Source organism: Solanum tuberosum, unplaced genomic scaffold, assembly GCF_000226075.1.
Source record: "Solanum tuberosum cultivar DM 1-3 516 R44 unplaced genomic scaffold, SolTub_3.0 scf00180, whole genome shotgun sequence".
Classification (NCBI taxonomy): domain Eukaryota; kingdom Viridiplantae; phylum Streptophyta; class Magnoliopsida; order Solanales; family Solanaceae; genus Solanum; species Solanum tuberosum.
The window spans coordinates 1160520-1181156 of NW_006239107.1; the positions used below are offsets into that span (position 1 = coordinate 1160520).

The 20637-nt window shown below is 30.2% G+C and overlaps 3 protein-coding genes and 1 long non-coding RNA gene across 4 annotated transcripts in view; 2 read left to right on the top strand and 2 right to left on the bottom strand.

The window, feature by feature from the left end:
* LOC107061957 (uncharacterized) overlaps positions 1–1155 on the top strand; it is a 2961-nt gene extending 1806 nt beyond the window's left edge. The window contains exon 2 of the mRNA XM_015312013.1: positions 416–1155. Within this exon, the coding sequence (XP_015167499.1) occupies positions 449–868 (420 nt within the window). The 5' untranslated portion in view covers positions 416–448 and the 3' untranslated portion in view covers positions 869–1155. The remainder of the gene's footprint in view (positions 1–415) is intronic.
* A 4142-nt stretch (positions 1156–5297) lies between these two features.
* Positions 5298–7200, bottom strand: LOC102577613 (putative DNA binding protein-like). The gene is given in 3 exon segments (NM_001288417.1): positions 5298–5728; positions 6166–6374; positions 6807–7200. Coding segments are annotated over 3 exon segments (894 nt in total). The 5' UTR covers positions 7087–7200; the 3' UTR covers positions 5298–5323.
* A 2777-nt stretch (positions 7201–9977) lies between these two features.
* Positions 9978–10583, top strand: LOC102595677 (uncharacterized). Its single transcript, XR_367841.2, has 3 exons — positions 9978–9998; positions 10154–10224; positions 10337–10583. It is a non-coding gene; the product is annotated as an uncharacterized lncRNA (long non-coding RNA).
* A 9430-nt stretch (positions 10584–20013) lies between these two features.
* LOC102577703 (uncharacterized) overlaps positions 20014–20637 on the bottom strand; it is a gene marked incomplete in the record, with an annotated part of 1193 nt that continues 569 nt past the window's right edge. The window contains 1 exon segment of the mRNA NM_001287950.1: positions 20014–20555. Within this exon segment, the coding sequence (NP_001274879.1) occupies positions 20133–20555 (423 nt within the window).

The window sequence follows — 20637 nt, forward strand, 5'->3', positions numbered from 1 at the left end:
TTAATCACGTGGATAGCTTATATGATCATCAGATATTGTTTCTTTAAGGGTTAGCTCTTGTCACTGTGTCTCAAAAGTCTATTATTGCTTATAGATACCAGATAGGCAAGCAGCATATATTCCTTTTATTCTTCTGAGTTCCATTTGGACACATAGAAAATAGAGAAAACATCTTATTGCATGAATGGGAAAAGGATTTAGCACTAATAAAGTTACTGTTAGGATGGATGAAACTTAAGGGAGATTCCTGTCTTTTTTTTTAACAACACAAATGAGTAATCAGCTGAGGTTATACTCTACTACCCTACAATGCTTTAGAAGCAAGTTTCTTTAGCTTTATACTTATATATATATATATATATATCCATCGTCGTTGGCTTGTCATATATGTAATCACCTTCTCTGTTCTTGAAAGTATTTTGGCAGTTAAGAATTTGTAGCATTTGCCATGAAGAACAAAAGCAGAAGCAACAACTCCCTCTGTGAGAAGTCAATGAAGATGGTAACAAATGTCATCCGGCTATCGTCATTCTCTATTGCCAGGATGAGCCTTGGAATCGCAACAGAACCAGCACCAGGCGGTAAAATTCCTGCATCATACCCTGCAACATTCATCAAAGGCTCACCAACAGCACAATTCCCTGAGAGCTTAAGGTCACAGGAGCCAGTGAACGTCAAAAAACCGACTGCCTACCTTATTGAGCCAACTGAAAATGGTAAATCCTCCTTGTATGCAGTTAATGATAAGAGTGTAGATGGTAGGGCCTCTGATTACATTAGAAGAGTGCATGAGAAGAATCGTCATGATTCAAACGAGGCAATGAAACTTTCTGCATTCATCATTCCACCTCCACCTCGTTTCGTGTAGTCATATTTTGTACTACTAACCATGTGTTTATTTCCATCTTCTACTATTTCGCGTAGCATAATTGTCTTCATCTATCTTGGATAATATGCTTTGCTTCTCTTGAGAACAAGCTTATGATTAGTGCCATAGTGATGAAAAATCTTCTCCTTCTGTCACTTTGGGCTTTGTCTACTGAAGGCTTTTGTTCATAAGAAGCTTGCATCTTGATATTGATCTTCTGTCTGTCATATAATCAATTAAATCAAATTAGTTGGAGTTTGTTATATGAATCATATCCATTTTATTCAAGCATATCTCATTCTGATATTAAACAAGTTGTCTTTTAGGTGAATTAAGGTTTCTCCAAAACTATAAATTTCTATTTTCCTGCACTTATTTTGTTATTTACATACTATAAGTTTCTACATGGAATATTAAGACTCCAAAAAGTTGGTTTTGCTTATATAGATCCTACTGTGTTATGTTTTTAGCTATGTTATTCTTGCACTTATGACATGGAGGTCTATGTAGAATATGACCAAACCAGGATATAACAGTGTAGTATCAATTAAGATGGGGTCGGTTCTTGATTAACATCCTTTAGACTCTATCGTATGTGACCTTATCTTAGTTTTCCTCTATGTGTGCTATTTGCAACGCCTGTCATATATAACCAATATCTTTAATATTACGCGTTCATCTTCAACTTGTTGGGACTTAAAGACCTATTTCCAAAAATGTTTTTGCTCTCTTAACAATCACTTTTTTAGGTATCTTTCTAACGTATAACTTAGATATTTGTATTGTATGCAGTTCACCAAAATCCTGTAAATTCTTGTGGGATGATGTGTTCTTACTTTTATTTAGTCGGTAACTATTCCTTCGTATTTAATCCGAGATGGAAAATAATATTATCTTTTATAAAAAGCACATTACCCAAGTAAATAAAAGTTTCCTTAGAGGGAATAAATGCATATATGTGGTCAAGTGGCAAGAGAATATTGTTGAAGAAAAAATGGGAATATCTTTCTTTCACTCTACAAATCCTCACCTTATCTGTTGGTCTCAAATAGAGAACCTTATTTATTGCGTGTAAACGTGACGATCTGTAATTCACCCTTGCCAATATTTAAATGCATTTCCATAACAAAGCATTTTTTTTTAATAATGATGGTATCCGAGTTAACTTGTACTCATGACATATGATTTTTCTATTAGTGTAAATATTGAATAACTATATGCTTCAAATTTTAAATAAATAAAAATCAATCACCTGATTTTATTTTTTTTATTTTTTAGTTTTGTGTGTAATTTGAATTTCTGATCTAATATGATCACCATTTCCAGCTTCATTGACCACAAATGCACAAAGAAAACACATATTTGAGTGCGGGGACCAATAATACTGGAACCACTACTCAAAAGATTTATTTGTTTGCTTGTTTATTTATCGTTACCAAAATATTTCAACTTTGACCTATTTTTATTTTTATTTTCATTATCAACGATCAATAATTGATGACACTCATAAGCAGCATTGCCAACTTAATAGTACTGGTGTTTCAACTCATTTGACAATAAGTACAAAAAAGGTTCTATCGTGTCTACTCTTCTTTTAGGAGTGTATTCGATCAATTATTTTAGAAAAATGTATATCAAATTGGTTTTTAAATTACTCTATCATGTCTAATCAAAATTAATCCCTCCGTTTAAAAAAGAATGACCTCTTTTCTTTTTTGGTAACATTTTAATTTCAGTTTTTCACCTGGCATGTTTAAGGCTATACATAAAAAGGGCAATTTTATACATTTGACATAATTTTAATTTAGGACCACAAGATTCAGAAATCTTCTTTACTTTCTTAAACTCCATGTCAAATCAAACTGGACCATTCTTTTTAAAACGGATGGAGTAATTTTTTTTGAAAACGTGTCAATCTATAATATCGTTAAAAATTATGTAATGACCTGTCCCATAAGGATCGATTTCCATCCCCGTTTTAGGCAAAACTATTGGCAGCCCTAGAATACAGTAGGAATCAAGAAAATCATATAATTGTTGCCTAACACATGCACGACACTCTAACCCAATCAGGATTTTGGATAACGTTATCACATGGCCAGTTCATACAACCACATACATATATCTATAGCCTATAGGACCACGAACATACATATATCTATAGCCTATAGGACCACGAGAAAAAATCATTTTGGCCAGAAAATTTTGAGCATATTTACACTATAAACAGGTTTACTTTTTGATATTTTTATTCTTATTTAAATTTAAATTTAAATTTATTAATTATTTTTTAATACATGAAAAGTTTCCCAATACATGGGGAATAAACTTGTTCCCGGATTCTCATAATTTCCATAAATACATGTTAATTTCAATTTCTTTTAAAAAGGCAACAAAATGATTGCCTTAGTAATTTCTTTTCTTCCCTCTACTTTCCAATATAAATTATAAAGAACACAAATTTAAAATTTACAATTAAGAAATAAAATTTAAAATTTAAATGGCAAGATAAACACTAATAATATTAAATTTAAAATAAATTTATCTCACACTCAATTCAAATTCAAGATTCATAAAATAACTTAACAAGTAAAATTATTAATCAAAAGTGTCATATATACTGGCCATTTATATACTACTACTACTACTACTAATAATAATAATAAATTATATTTCTCAACTTTGTGATTTAGAGATAATATATTTTTTGTTAAAAGAAAGTGGCTCACATCTATTTCAATTGTTACATATATATTACCAAAAAAAAAAAATTATTACATATATAACTTTGATATAGCTAAAATCTTTTTTAGCTGACGGAAGTGAAAAAATTGATTCAAAATTATTTCTGATAAAATAAAAATTACACAAGGTATGTTTGACCCTTCTCGCAATATTTTGAGGTATGTTTGAAGAGCTAAGATCATTTTTGGCTGACGGGAGTGAAAAACTTATTAAATTTTTTTAACAAAATAAAAATACAAAAGGTATATTTGACCCTTCTCGCAATATTTCGAGGTATATTTGATCATCTTCGTACATGAATTTTTATCCTTTTTTTTTATCTTCTTTAATTCAATGACTAATTTTGATTTACTATGTTGATGATCAAATTTAATTTTTCACTCATCTTATTGCAAAGTCTATTATAGATGCATCAACATTTTTTACAACTAAAAAATAAAATTCAATATAACCGCAAAAAAATTAATTTTAGTTTGCTTTTTTTAAAAAAAAAATCATTTTATTTTCGTTCACTATTTCTTTTTATTTCTCATGTTTTCCACACTAAAGAATGAAAGCGAAAAATTAAATAGGAACAACAAACTCAAATAATGATAAACAAATATATTCATGAGGGAGATAATTAAGACACAAATTAACCGTTGAATTAAAAAAACTCAAAAATAAAATCACGTGAAAAAACTATCCGATTTACCTCTATATGAATAATGTTTGATTAAATAACTAAAATAAATAAATTAAAAATCCAAATTTTAACTTTCGTTAGTCAAAAGTGGATATATGAGTTATTTAATTTGCACATGTAACAGTAAAAGTATATGTGACATTTTTTTTTACGAAATATATATTATATCTATATCACAGAATTAAGAAGTACATCAAATCTTTTTCTCCTAATAATAATTCAACATAATCTGCACAATATTATTATTATGAAGATCAAACAAACAATGTGGTATAGTAATGAAGTCTAAAAAATAGTTTGAACCTTATTTGATTATTCTATATCAATGTTAGTATTATATTAAAAAGAGAGTAGTCAATCTTGATATTAAGACAATTATATTATAAGAACTGACTTTCGTAATTCAAGACATCACTACAAAAAATGCATTATTATTAATAGTTATTTAAAATATCTAAGTCCCAAAATTATATTATTATTTTTCTGAAAGAAAAACACACACGATGTATGAACGATTAATTAATTAATGAAGAACCGTATTAATCATTATCATTCAATTGTAAATTTCAAAATCCACATTTAATTTACTAAAGTATATTGTATATTGCTGAGAATTTCCGAGAATAACGTGTTAATGTTAATTATAGTATTGAACCAACACCATATTACGTCAATTTGATAACTTATAGATCATTACTCATATTTGTTATTAATATATTAATATAACGTATTAAAGATATCTATATTCATTGTGATTTTCAATGGAAAACTACTTTCCCTTTACTTAATGATACTAGCAGGGGTTTTGTTTGATGTTATAAATAAGAGTAGCATTAAATAGGTACCACAAAGCATGACATATTTCTGGTCTGTACAAATCAGGACCAAAAGTGTAGTCAATTAATCACCACATGGATATCATAAACTTTTCCTCAATATATAAGATTAATATAATTATGAACCCAGCTTACTCACTCTTGTCCTAGTTTTTTCTTCTTCTTTTTTTCTCAAGAGATCCTTTGATCTCATGCCACACGGATGATGCTTTCTCCATTACTGAAACTTGACATCACGTTATATGCCGAGTGTCTAGTAGATGATGCTTGTCCCTGATCAAGTGACAATGATAATCTCAGTGACAAAGACGATGGCTCAATTGTTGAGTTGTGGTTGGCGTTAAGGTCAATTGCTGTTGATGGATTAGGCATTGAAAACATAGGAACAGGACCAACTAGCATCGGTGAATTCCCATGATCATGTCGCAACAGAGTTGGATACTCTCTTGACTTGTCAATCTGTACTGGAAATATGATAGGACCAACAGTTGGTGCCACCGGAAATGCATTGGTTTTGGTAGTTGGTAATGTTGCTGGTGCTACAACTGGGATTTCTTGCTTATTTTCCACCTCTTCTATTGGCATTACTGATACCTGTTTGTCAAAGAAAGAGAACCTTAGAAATGGATATCCATCCAAGTGGCAAAGATTTCAGTTTGTATTCAATATTTTTATCTTTTCCACAAGGCAAGTATAAACAAAGAACTTGACACCAATGAAAAAGAATCTTTTAGAGAAAAGACACAAAAGAATAACAACAAAACCCAGCACCAATATCAATTCAAAACAAGAAAAACGAACGAATCAAATTACAACTCCTTCTGTTAAAGAGTGATAAGATCGAAGTACTAAAATCAAGCCATCTAATTTTCTATCTCTATACACAATCACTTACCACCTACTCAAATGAACTTCACTAATACATGGCAAAATGAGAGAAAATATAATCATAGTAATTAAAAGTTGCTCGAGTAATAATAAGGGTGAGAAACAAGTTTGATAAATGGAAGACGTGAAGAAAAAATAAATACCGAGTCAGTGGTGATATCAAAGAGGCTAGATCGACGGCGGCGACGGTTGAGGTTGCTTCGCCGGAGGAAGTATTTCTGAGCATGACTTGCAACCTGAGTCGGTGTGCGAGTCTTTACGAAGTTACGAGAGATTCCTCTCCAGTCTCCTTTTCCCACTTTCTGCAATCCTAAAAGGAATAACTTATGCTCTTCCTCTGTCCACGGAACTCCTAATACAAACAAAATCAACGCTACTTCATCAGAAATCAATTTCTATGGATTCAAAGCTTAGCAGGTTGGATCAAAACCATATTTATGGTCCTGAAATCTAGACAGAGGGAAAACGAGTTCCCTTTTACAGAATCTAATCTTTTTTTAGGAATTCGATCATCATTTATGAAACTAATTTCAAACAATTACATATAAATCACATGATTAAACTATGAATTTGACTCTGTACAAAACAAATTAGGATAGAAGAGTATAACTCAAAAATTTGTGCATAACAGAGAAAACGATCGATGAATCTAATAGAAACTTGACTCAGAGGAGACATTAATTGACTAATCACTGACAGAAATAACCGAATCGAATGTAAAATGAAGACTATCATAAAAACACGGCGAATAGCAACAAAAATAGAAGAGGATCGGAGATCTCACCTCTCTTACGCTCGCGACCACTGTTGGACTGATGTTGAACAGCGTCATCTGCAGAGGCATAACCTTCATCCTGAGCCACTTTAGAGGATTCATTGTTATCACCGCCGTTGTTGTTGTTGTTAGCATTCGGTTGCTCGTACTGTGAAAGATCGTTTAGACTCACGCTCTTCCTCATAGGATCCACTTTTACTCTCACACCAAACAACATGATTTCTCCTCCAAAACCGCCGCCGGTAACTGCCGGCGTCGACGACGACTTATCGCTGTAAACGCTCGACATCGTTCTGGAAGTTTCCACGAATCAATAAAAAATCAATTGATACAAAGTGGTGATGACTAAACATACACTCCGTCAAACGGAAACCGTACACACCTATTGAAATTGAAATTGAAAGGAAGAAAGAAGCGAATAAAGCGGAACGGAGAGTGTATAGAGATGTGGAAATATATAGAGGGGGTGAGATGGTGATAAGGACCACATGATGATAATAATAATAATAATTAAAAAATAATAATATTTGTATCGTATTGTATCCTACTCTATTGTCTCAATGAAAATATTATTTAGATAGATTATATCGTCATGTGATAAACCTATCAAAAAAGTAAGATATGAGTAGAGCTACTGTGAAAAAGTAGAATAAAAGATGAAATATGATTATTAAATAATATATAAATACAAAAATGAAAAAATAAATATTAAGATAACGATGTTAAGTAACAACCAAAACAAATAAAGTATTGTATTTAAACTAACGACACAATATAATGTAGAAAAATGACGAATATATCCCGAACTATCGTAAATGGTATGCATATATCCTCCGTCATAATTTTGGGATATTGATGCCCCTGCCATCCAAAAAATAGAGTGTATATGTCCTTCACTCTAACGGAAGACTAAATAGGGACACATGGCGCAATCTTATCCGTCGATCCAATATTTAATAAATGTTGATTGATAGATAAGATTATGACACGTGTATGTCCGTTAGTATAAAGGGTATATATGATCTAGTTTTTGGACGACATGGATACCAATGTCCCAAAAATATGATGAATGATATCTGCATACCATTTACGATAATTCGGGATATATTTATCATATTTCCCTATATAATGTAATACAACGGATAACATTCTCCCCCATTAATAAGTATTGAAAGTTGAGAGTAACACGTGGCAATAATTTAACGGTTTATCCGAATCTTCGGTGGAGCTGAGTCTGATTTTTACGGGAAGTTTCAACCAACTCATATAGAATAGAGGGGCATACCATTTTTTATGTGGATGGGCCTATCCACTTACTCAATTTCCATTTATTTTTTTTTATATTCAATGTTGATATTAGGGGTGTACAAACCGAACCATAAAGTCAAACCGAACCGATGAACCAAGTCAAACCGAGAAAAAAAACCGACTTATGGTTTGGTTTGATTGGTTTGGCGTTGAAAAAAAAAAACCGACCATTCTTGGTTTGGTTTGGTATTAATAAAAAAAAAGTCAAACCGAATCCAACCCAAACCGACATAATACATATATAATTTTAACTTTTTATACATAAAAATATTTATATAATCTATTTTATAAATATTTTAAATTTAGTTTTATTAATTTTCAATATGTACAAATTAGATATATATTCAGATTTGAGCTTATAACTTGTAATTGGTGAAATGATCCATCAATTGGTGAAATGATCCAAGCCCAATATAAACCTAAAAGTTAAAACTCTAGAAACTAGTCATATTCTCATTTCTCACTATCCACTTTGCAATCTTTCCACTTTCCCTAGAGCTGCTCAATCTTCATCTGCTCATTCTTCTCATTCATCTGCTTGTCTATAGATAGTCAGGTATGTTTTTCTTTTTCTTTTTCTTGCAAATGTAAATTTATCAATGAAGTTCGTCACTTACTTTTTCTTGCAAATGAGTAACTTTATTTTGAATCGTTGTTGGCTGCTGCTACAAGTCTTAATTTTTTGTGTTTTGCTTCCTTAGATGGAGAATACGGCTGGAACTGATGTAGAAATGATAATCGACAGTCCTCCGGTTGTATCAATACCTCAAAAGAAAGGTAAAAGCACTCCTCATCTCCGCACTCCTCCTAAAAAGCAAAAAAGAACAACCCCAATAGATTCCATTCCTACAGATGGTAATACTGGGAGAGAAACGTCACAAATTTGGGATCACTTTGCTAAATTTATTGCTAAAGGAGGTAAACGAAGAGCAAAATGTAACTATTGTGTAAAACACTTTGCTGCTGAGACAAAAACAAATGGAACCTCTGTATTGTGGTCACATTTAAATGACAAATGTCTCAAATCTCCCTTTAGATTTGTTGATAGAAGGCAAACAACTTTGAAAGCTGTACCAATCAAAGTAGGGGGACAAGAAAATGGAACAAGTTCTATAGAAAAGGTTGTGTACAATGTGGAGGATATCAGGAGGGCCATCGCTGAATTTGTCATTATTGATGAACAACCATTTAAAGTTGTTGAAGGGGAAGGTTTTAAAAAATTGATGGCCAAAGCTTTGCCTAATTTTGAATTACCTTCACGGGTAACTGTGGCTAGACATTGTTTGAAGATCTATCAAGAAGAGAAAGAGAAGCTTAAAAAACTTGTCAAGAATCAACACATATGTATTACTAGTGATACATGGACATCACTTCAAAATTTGACTTATATGGTCGTGACTGCTCATTGGATTGATGATGAATGGAACTTACAGAAAAAGATTCTTAATTTTTTCCAAACTCCGGATCACAAGGGTGAGACTATGACACTAACATGATGGGTGAAGTTGATGATATATTGCATTCTCAATGGGAGAAACATTTAGAAGATGAGGAAAACATTGGAAAAAAATCTGAGCTTGATCAATATTTGATGGATAATGTAGAGAAGCCAAAAGATTTTAATATCTTGACTTGGTGGAAAGCTTCATCGAATAGATATCCAACTATTTCAAAAATGGCAAGGGATGTTCTTTCTATTCCCGTGTCCACTGTTGCATCTGAATCAGCCTTCAGTACAGGTGGTCGTATTCTTGATTCATATCGGAGCTCTTTATCACCAAAGACAGTAGAAGCTCTTATTTGCACTCAACAATGGATACGGTCACCTTCTAAAGAATGGAAGGTTCAAAGATTATTTGGACGAAGTTCAAAAAATTGAAGAAGTTGAAAAAGGTAATTTACTAATTTAATTCTTAATTCTCCATCTTTGATATTAATTTTCTACTTTGAAAACAACTTTATGCTAGTTGCTATCTAACAAAGTTGAGTTGACAAATGACTCAATATCTAATTACTCATTTATGTGCTAATAATTCTTTTCCTTACAGAATGTCCAGGTGCTCCTTTGAGTATCGATTAGTTTAATGAAGTAGCTTTTTGCAAATCTTTTGATATATAGGTATTTCCTTTCCCTTTATTGAAATAGCGTTTTACAGTTCTTTATTATCTAACAAAGTTAATTTTACAAGTCTAGTTACTCGTTCACGTGCTGATAATTTTCTTTCTTTCAGAATGTATGTCTAGGTGACCTTTTGAGTATATATTAGTTTGGATGAAGAAAATATGCAGCTGGATCTTGGTAGTTGAAGATTATTGGAGTAGTTTTGCAATTCTTTTGTTGGGTTTTTAAGAGAATATTTTACAAACATTATGTGAAGTTCTGTGTTTTTAATTTTCAATGTTAAATAGACTTATTTTTTATAAGATATTTGCTCTTGTTGATCATGTGAGGATCTTGATAATCAAAATTTGTAGAAATCAGATTGAAATGAAATGGTTATTGAGCAGTTGTCAGGTGGCGTTTCTCTTCGTATCTTCTTCTATCTCGATGTGTTGTCTTCTGATGTTATAAAATCCTCATTCTCTAGTTGTTTGCTTTAGTTTTCTGTTAGGTTGATGATGTCTTAGCGTGATGGGTATTGTAACACATATCTGTCAAACAAATATGTAAGCAATTCTTGTAGAATAAAGGCAATTCTTGTAGATAAGTGTAAGCAAATATGTAATCAAAGAGTTTAAGTAATTATGTAATTATGTAATCAAAGAGTTGATTACATATTTGAGTTGACCTATTTGGTGAGGAAACTGAAGAGGAAAAGAAGGCTGCTGAAGAACGTGCTGCAGCATTGAAGGCTTCAGGGAAGAAGAAAGAATCTGGTTTGACAGATGTGTGTTACAGATGAAATGATTTTGTTTGACAATATTTGCTTGGTCTGTGTTGAATTGGCCAGAAAGCAAATAGTTGTCCAAATGTAGAATAAAGGCAATTCTTGTACTAAAAACACCTCTAGCTTGTACAAAATGAAGATGGATAGATGAATATTGGCTTCTCCTATTGTAAAACCTAAACACTCTTTAAAAAAACCGATAAAACCGAAAGAACCGAATAAAACCGAAAGAACCGAATAAAACCGAAAGAACCGAATAAAACCGAAAGAACCGAATAAAACCGAAAGAACCGAATAAAACCGAAAGAACCGAATAAAACCGAAAGAACCGAATAAAACCGAAAGAACCGAATAAAACCGAAAGAACCGAATAAAACCGAAAGAACCGAATAAAACCGAAAGAACCGAATAAAACCGAAAGAACCGAATAAAACCGAAAGAACCGAATAAAACCGAAAGAACCGAATAAAACCGAAAGAACCGAATAAAACCGAAAGAACCGAATAAAACCGAAAGAACCGAATAAAACCGAAAGAACCGAATAAAACCGAAAGAACCGAATAAAACCGAAAGAACCGAATAAAACCGAAAGAACCGAATAAAACCGAAAGAACCGAATAAAACCGAAAGAACCGAATAAAACCGAAAGAACCGAATAAAACCGAAAGAACCGAATAAAACCGAAAGAACCGAATAAAACCGAAAGAACCGAATAAAACCGAAAGAACCGAATAAAACCGAAAGAACCGAATAAAACCGAAAGAACCGAATAAAACCGAAAGAACCGAATAAAACCGAAAGAACCGAATAAAACCGAAAGAACCGAATAAAACCGAAAGAACCGAATAAAACCGAAAGAACCGAATAAAACCGAAAGAACCGAATAAAACCGAAAGAACCGAATAAAACCGAAAGAACCGAATAAAACCGAAAGAACCGAATAAAACCGAAAGAACCGAATAAAACCGAAAGAACCGAATAAAACCGAAAGAACCGAATAAAACCGAAAGAACCGAATAAAACCGAAAGAACCGAATAAAACCGAAAGAACCGAATAAAACCGAAAGAACCGAATAAAACCGAAAGAACCGAATAAAACCGAAAGAACCGAATAAAACCGAAACCGAAAAAACCGATTTATATTGGTTTGATTTGGTTTATAAACTTAATAAACCGACATAATTGGTTTGGTTTTTTTTTGATAAAAAACCAAACCAACCCGACCTATGTACACCCCTAGTTGATATCTCCACTATATCTACTTTTTTTTCATCTTAAAATTATTCTTAAAAATATATACTTTTATGAACTTTGTCAAATAAGTAGAACTCGATTTACGTAAAATATTAATAATGTCATTAAATATTTATTAATAAAATTAACTAAAAAGAAAAATATGACATATAAATATGAAAAAAGAAAGTAACATTTTTAATTTCTTCTTATTGAGCTCTCACGACATAAGTGAATAATATTCTAGTGGTACTCTTTTTTTCGAAACTAATTTCACGAGATATTTATCACTTTTTACCAGTAATAAGTATCAAATAACTCTATTCACCAAAACTAAAATAGATGAGAAGAAATCAGATAGTAGTATTTTTGTTTGTACTAAAAAATTTGAACTTAGAACATCATAATTCATAGTTCCTCCTAATTTGATTGAAGTATATACTCCTTGTGTCTCATACTAGTTAATCATCTTACTAAAAATAGTTATCTCATATTAGTTGATCATCTTACTAAATCAAGAAAATATTAATTAAAATTTTCATATTATACCCTTGCAATTAAATTTTTTTGAAAGTGTATTTATATTTGTAAAATTCCCGAGAAGTTTTTTAAGGAGTGAATTAGTAAAATTATCTTCTTATTTTATGATTTCTTAATATATATGTAAAAAGGAAAAATGATCAACTAGTATGGAACGAAAGGCATACATTTTATTTCTAAAAAACTTGGAAATTTAAGTATTGTATTCAGGGGCGGAGCCAGCATACGAACCTCCTTTGGCAGAAAATATTACTATTTATACATTAAAATTTTGTTATGTATATATATCTATTAGTAGATGTCGAAATCCTCTTTGATTAGTTTATGTATTTACTTCTTCAAATTTTGAACACCCTTATTAATAATCCTAACTTCACCACTGACCGTATTAATACTGAAATCTAAGTAATTTAATTTGCATATTTAGCTAAGATAATTGAAGTGATCAAGTTTTGACTTTGTGGGCACTTGTCTTGTCGGACTTTTGTTTTGGGAAAGAGATTACTCCTAATTAACATCATTTTTTATTTGTCAGACACGTATTTGTTTGGACGCAAATTGCAATAACCAGCACGAGAAAATAATGAATTCTAAGCATAAAATTTTATTTACCGATTCAAAATTTAAATTTTTTATATAAATAAAAAAATTATACTCTAATTATTTGAAAAATATATTTAAATAATTCATCCTTTATTTGCGATTCAAAAGATTGAAGCTCACTTTAATATTGACTCTCGATAAACGAACAAGTAAAAACTATCAGAAGACATAGAAACTAATTTCATTAAGTTTTCTGATTAGTCGGTGAATGGAATTAGTTTTAAAATGGTCAAAGAAGCAAGTTAATTAAAAAGGCCCACCTACCATTACCAAGAGATAACATTATTTTTTTCTGAAGATAAAAATTGACTTTAATTAAGATAATAATAATAATAATTAGTACTAATTAATTAAACTTGGATCAATACTAACGTGATTTGGTTCCATCATGCACAAGAACCAATGTTGTACTATGAACTTAAAATAATCAAAATTATTGGCACAAGTGGATGGTAAAATTAAATAAAAAATAAAAGAATCACGTGAAAAAAGGAAATGCTTAGTGATTGATTAACTGACAAACTTGTCTAATTAAACTTATTTAATTAAGTTGAGTAGCATTAGTTAGGTACTTAATTGAAATCTTTACAACACAACTATGGATGGTTAGCTGTGTTTCTTTCTCAATTATTTGACTAGAGATAATAATGTTTATTATCTTGCTAGGGCCTCACTAATTAATTACTTATGAATTAATCTGTAATGCAAAGTACCTTTCAATCCTATATGGATACCTAATACCCGCAAACTATTGAAATTTGGATAGGAGTGAATTTATCCACCGCACATTATATCAAATGTTTTTCTTTTTCTGGCTTAGTTGGTAACTTGGTATATGAATAAATTTCGAAGATTTTACTATTAAGAGATAAAGTGAAATTGACGTGATCATTTTATTCTTAATCAGATCTGAGATAAATGCGTAGATAGCCACTTGGAATATCACTATTCAAGATATATCCAAAAATAAAATTAAAAAAATGTTATTTAGTCATTTTTTAATCAATTTCAGATTGATCGAATTAAAGTTGAAAATCTAGGTATGAAATTATATATTATGCTAAAATTCTTCTTTAAATCAAGTATGGGGTTATATATTGGCATATTATAGGTGACAATTAAATTATAGCATAATATGTTTGCTGGAAATTGACTTAGATATTAATTATCTTTACTTTGAAAAGATAGGTTATTCTTTACAATGATGAAAGATATTTGGGCATTAATCATTAATAGCTACACAACAACTTCCCCACCTAATTCAAGATTAAAAAATACTTAGATTTTTGTTACCCTAACTACAAAATTATTCGATAATTACATATCAAAGATTTGTATATATGATCTTTATGGATTTGACTACAACAATATAACTTCCAATAAAAAAATAATGTTACTTTGAATATGACAAATCGATATAAAATTGTATTCGACATATATATTATATATATACAAATAGATCTTTGATATAATCACGCAAATAGCAGAATCTTTTTTGAATGGGCTAATTTTTTTAAAAGGAAGAAGCTCAAATATATCATCGAATTTTGCTCAAAGGCTCATATATGCCATAATTAGAAGTTTGTCTCATCTACGTCATTTGAGTTAACAAATAATGATATGGATGAATATTTTCTCTAACAGATAAGAAATAGCATAGATGAATCAATTTTTTAACGAATGACATAGATAAGTCTTTTCTCAAAGTTCGATAACATTTTTGAACCTTTTCCTTTTTTTAATGGTATGCTAGATAAATACAATGCCTTTGTCAAATGCTCCATCTCTTAATTTTGTGTGTGAATAGTGATAAGTGAAGGAATCAGAATATTCATTAATGTATGTATATTCTTTTCTTTTTAATTATTTTTTTAGTTAATTGGAAACAATAAATACCTAAACAAAAGTTGATGATGGGGCTCACACTCATCTGGATAACTAGAGATAGAGGTGTCTATCTTGTCTCCATTCTTTTGAATGGACCCTACCACTTAATTATTATACAGGAAAAAATATTTTAGCTTTTGAGAAACAATTTTGATAAGATGATTATTAGGTAAGTATCTTCAAACAGAATATAAATGCTATCCACACATTTATTAAAGGGAGTTATAAAATTTAATTAGTACTCACTCCATTTTATAATACTTGATCCAAATTAATTTGAGACACTTCTTAAAAGAAATATTTTCTCCCTTTGATTTTAGTTGTTTATATTTAATTGGATGCGTTTTTTGATAAATAGTAAATAAAGTGATAATTTTATTATATTATTTATGATTGTTATGTAAGTCATATTAGTGAAAAATGAATTAGAAATAATTAGTATTTAATAATTTATCTATCTATACTACCTTAAAAGTATGAACTCTCAAACTTGAATGTTGAATTGCTATAATACCCCTAATAAAAAACACTCAATGTATTTTATTTATTAATTTAATTAATTTTACTATATTGAAAGTAGATACATTTTCAAATTAAAGGATTGTGACTTTTTCAATGAGTTGTGAGTTTTCCAAAGGGTTGTGACTTTTTTTTACAGGTTATAACTTTTTCAATGAGTTGTGATTTTTTCGAAGGGTTGTGATTTTTTCGAAGGATTGTGACTTTTCTAAAGGGTAATGCCTTTTCTGATGAGTTGTGCCTTTTTCAAAGGGTTGTTACTTTTCCGATAAGCAGTGACTTTTTCGAAAGGTTATGACTGTTTGGATAAGACACAATTAACACATATTCATACTACTATTTGGTAGCTATAAAAAGAGGGGTTTCCTCACACTTTTAAACTACAATTTTTTTAAGTTCTCTACTCTTCTTCTTCTTAAAAAATCTCAAGTGTTATTTGTAAAAATTGTGAATCATTCATCAATTCACAGTCATATTTTTTCTTACCATTTTCATGAGTTAACAATGACGAAAAGTTATGTGAGAGACAATAATATTAAACATATATGAACAAAGGCATATGATTTGGGTAAGATATTTCTTCTTTGTTTTTTTTTTTTATTATTCTTTTCCCTTAAACGATGGAGTTTCTTCCTAATTTTTCTATAACAATGGGTATCAACGTAATCCATTGAATTATTAGTTTTGATGTTAAATTCACTATTTCAAAATAGATTTTAACTTTTACTTATAATATGATAACATAGCCATGATAATAATTATTTTTAATAGATATGTACGTAAAAATGAACGGATAAAGTAAAGTGTTGGTGGCAAGAGGTTTAAATCAAATGGAACACTAGAGTAAATATAGCATGAACATATATTTTCGTCTTCCTTCTTCATTGGCTATGTATTGTTCCATATTTTTTTTATGTCACAAGATACACTCCTTACTAGCTATATAAAAATAGATAAGAAAACAGTGATTGATCATAAAATGATCATAAATCAAATTAATGATTCTATAAATAATACTTTACATTTTATTCATCTATTAATTTTTATTATTGAAAAATTTAATAAAGATAAAATATTGAAATACTTATGGTAATCCTTATTAGTGTCATGCGCATACTAAATTTCAAGTATTAATATTTAAGACAAAAATTTGTACTTAAACGGTGTACATCATTTATGTTCATATCCTCAAGAGTAAAGGCTATTTGTTACATTTTTTGAATGGATATTTTTTTTTCTATTTTGTTGGTTAGATTTGTTTACAAAATTGAGTGAAGTAAGAAATAATATTATTTAAGAAATGTCACTTTCTCCCATAGTTAAACTTTGAATGTATTTTGAAATGTTTTAATAATGTCTGGTCATTTTGATCTCAAAATACAAGTAACTCTATGACAATATGTATTAATAATTTAAAAACACTTGTCCTATGTTCGTTCAATTATAATTATTTACTAAAAATCTTTAATTTAATAATATTAATTCTATCTTACAACGTCATATACTATATATATGATACACACGTGCAACGCACGTGCCGTAAAACTAGTAAGAATAAAATATATGTAAGCTAACATTTTTTATTATTATTTAAATTGAATAAGTAAAAATGAAAATTAATTTCTAATATGAATATAGTGGATAAGTAAAAATGGATGAAGGAAGTATTTATTAGGGGTTTATTTTATTTATCCATTTTTAGTTGTTCACTACAATAAGATAGATAACCGCTTTTATTTCTTCAATTTGAAAATTAAGAGATATTTTATTATTTTTATACCTATTTTACCTTGTGTACTTTTCGTATTCCAATGCATCAGTCAAAATATTGATTTTATATATTCAAATAGTGATTTAGTAAGCTTATTATTTTATTAATTACTTTTTAAGGCATGTGCCAAATTAAACATGACCAAGTAAAAATTAAATAGAAAGTACACTTAACTAATCTTATTAATTATTTTCTCTGTTTCATATTACTTGACTCCTTTATTAAAATTAAGATGTTTCATTTTAATTTTTTCCTTATCATCCGTAGTATTAAAAAACTAGATAAAGTAATAGTAGTAAAATATAAAATTTCAAAATATCATTAGTATGGTTAATTGAGTAAAATATATCCGTATTAAAAAATCCTTAAGAAGTCATGTGCCAAATAATATGAAACAAAGGAGGTATGTTTTAAAATTTTAAATTTTACTGGTAGTAATTTAAAACTCGTTAATCCAGCTCATTATGTTTCTAAACTTCATTAAACAACCATTGTTTTCAGACATAATGCACTATAATTATGGACTACTTTACAATTATCATCATCAGTTTCAATAAATATTGCACTATATTGTGATCTCGAGGTTAACATTTTTTATTTCTTCTCGATGAAAAATGAACTTAGAGAATATAAGTCCATCCGTTTCTTTTTATATGTCATCTTTATTATAAATAATTGATCCATAATACTTGTCATTTCATAAAATTAATGCATAAATTATAATATTCTTCCTATTTTACCCTTGTGAGTTATTAGCCTTGAAAATATATATTTAACAAACATAGAAAAATTAAGTGAATAATTCATGTTCATTGGTCAAATTATCAAAATAAATTAATTTATATTTATTGATTGAAAAATTAACTTCATAAAAAGTTAAATAAAGGTAGAATAGTAAAATTACATAATTTCTTAATGCACGGCGAAATAAAAAATGGTGACATATAAATAAAAACGGATGGAGTATAACTTTATCATTTGTGTGACCGAAAATAATAAAAATAGGAAAAAGGTTCAAAAAAGTCCTTGCAGTTTGCAAAATGGTCTATTTTTGCCCTCTATTTAGAGTTTGAGTCAATTATGCCATTGTTATTACAAAACACAATTGTGAATTGACATTGTATATATTGATACTTATTTTCTACTAGTTATTTATTTAAAAAAAAATAGGGTCAATTCATTAGACAAGTCATTATGGTAAAGGCTTTTAGACCTTCAAATTTTTGGGGCCTATTTCTATCAATAGTTATTAAAAGTAAAGCAAACGTGTGTAAATTTCTTTTTCTTTAAAAATATATTGAATTAAGTTAGAAAATAATTCATAGTCTCATGTGCTTGATAAACTACATATTCTATTTTCCAAATTAAAACACCGTCAAATAATTTTAAATTTAGATATCAAAGTCTGTCGAAATAGGATTATCCTTTATCTTTGTTTTTATGTATACCTCACAAGCACACATGTTTAACACCAATATATATATGTGATTTAATTATTTTTTTTACTAATTATTGACGTAAAATGTATATGTAGTGCACACAACACATGTATAAGATGCACATGTGGGGAAAGACACTACTAAAAAATTGTCAAAAAAACAACGGCCAAAAGCGACGGACTGCGTCGCTTTTTTGGTCAAAATCGACGGAAAAGCGACGCAATCACTTCCGTCACTTTTAGCTCGACGCTTTTCAAAAAGCGACGGACTGCGTCGCTAAAAAGAGACGGACAACGTCGTTTTTAAAAAAGCGACGGACTGCGTCACTTTTAGAGACGGACTGCGTCTCTTTTAGCGACGGACTGAGTCGCTTTTTTACTTTTTTTTTTTAAAAAGCGACGGACTGCGTTGCTTTATTTTAATTTTAATTTTTTTTAATTTATAAAGGCCGACGCAGTCCGTCACTTTTCTGAAAATTTATTTTTTGAAAATCTCAGAAAAGCGATGGACTGCGTCGCTTTTAGAGACGGACTGAGTCTCTTTTAGCGACGGACTGAGTCGCTTTTTTACTCTTTTTTTTTTGAATTTTTTTAAAAAAACGACGGACTGCGTCGCTTTATTTTAATTTCTAGGGCGATGCAGTCCGTCGCTTTTTTGGAAATTTATTTTTTGAAAATCCCAGAAAAGCGACGGATAAAAGGACACTGTCCGTCGCTTTTCTGGAAATTTATTTTAAAACTTAAAAAGCGACGGACAAAACCACGCTGTCCGTCGCTTTTCTGAGTTTTAAAAAATTAAAACCCAAAAAGCGACGGACTAAACCACGCTGTCCGTCGCTTTTCTGAGTTTTAAAAAATTAAAACCCAAAAAGCGACGGACTAAACCACGCTGTCCGTCGCTTTTTCTGCAATATTTTTGATAGCAGGAGCTCGCAGCTTCTGCTGCCCACCTGCAAATGCAATTCAATTCAATTCTACACTATTCAGCCCAATCAAACACACACAATTATAAACAATCTAAACAAAACATAAAACAACAAACTTAAAATAACATTCAAAAGTATCTAAATCATAAATTAAAGACTTATAAAGTCTTTTAAAATTCGTTTTAAAATTTCAAAAAGTTCATAAATGTCCAGAGATCTAAACTAGGAAGTTAGATCTACATAATCATCCTCATCACTCTCGTCGTCGGTGTCATCGGGAGCCGAAGTACTAGGTCGACGAGCGAGGTTCATCACTTGTTCTTTGATTTGCTGAACGGTCTCACTCAGGCTTTGTTGTTCAGCTACTCTTTTCCGCTCCGACTCTGCTAGTGCCGCTGTAAGTTTAGCTATTTGATCCGACATAGCAGCAATCTGAACACCGTCAAGTGCCTCAGCTTGACGTGACGATCCAATACCTTCTAAGCCTGACTGAAGGCGTCTAACATCGTTGCGAGAGCCTAGACCATAGCATCTACCCTTGTGTGTCCCCCCTACCACTTTTTCTTTCCAAATCTGAGTGGACAGTTCAGGTGTCAATTGAACCAAACTATCTAGATTCTCATCGACGAACTTATGAAAGTCATTCTGCATATTAAATATAAATATTGACATCAATATATATACATATCATAAATATATTCACTATTGATATATATTATTCATATTA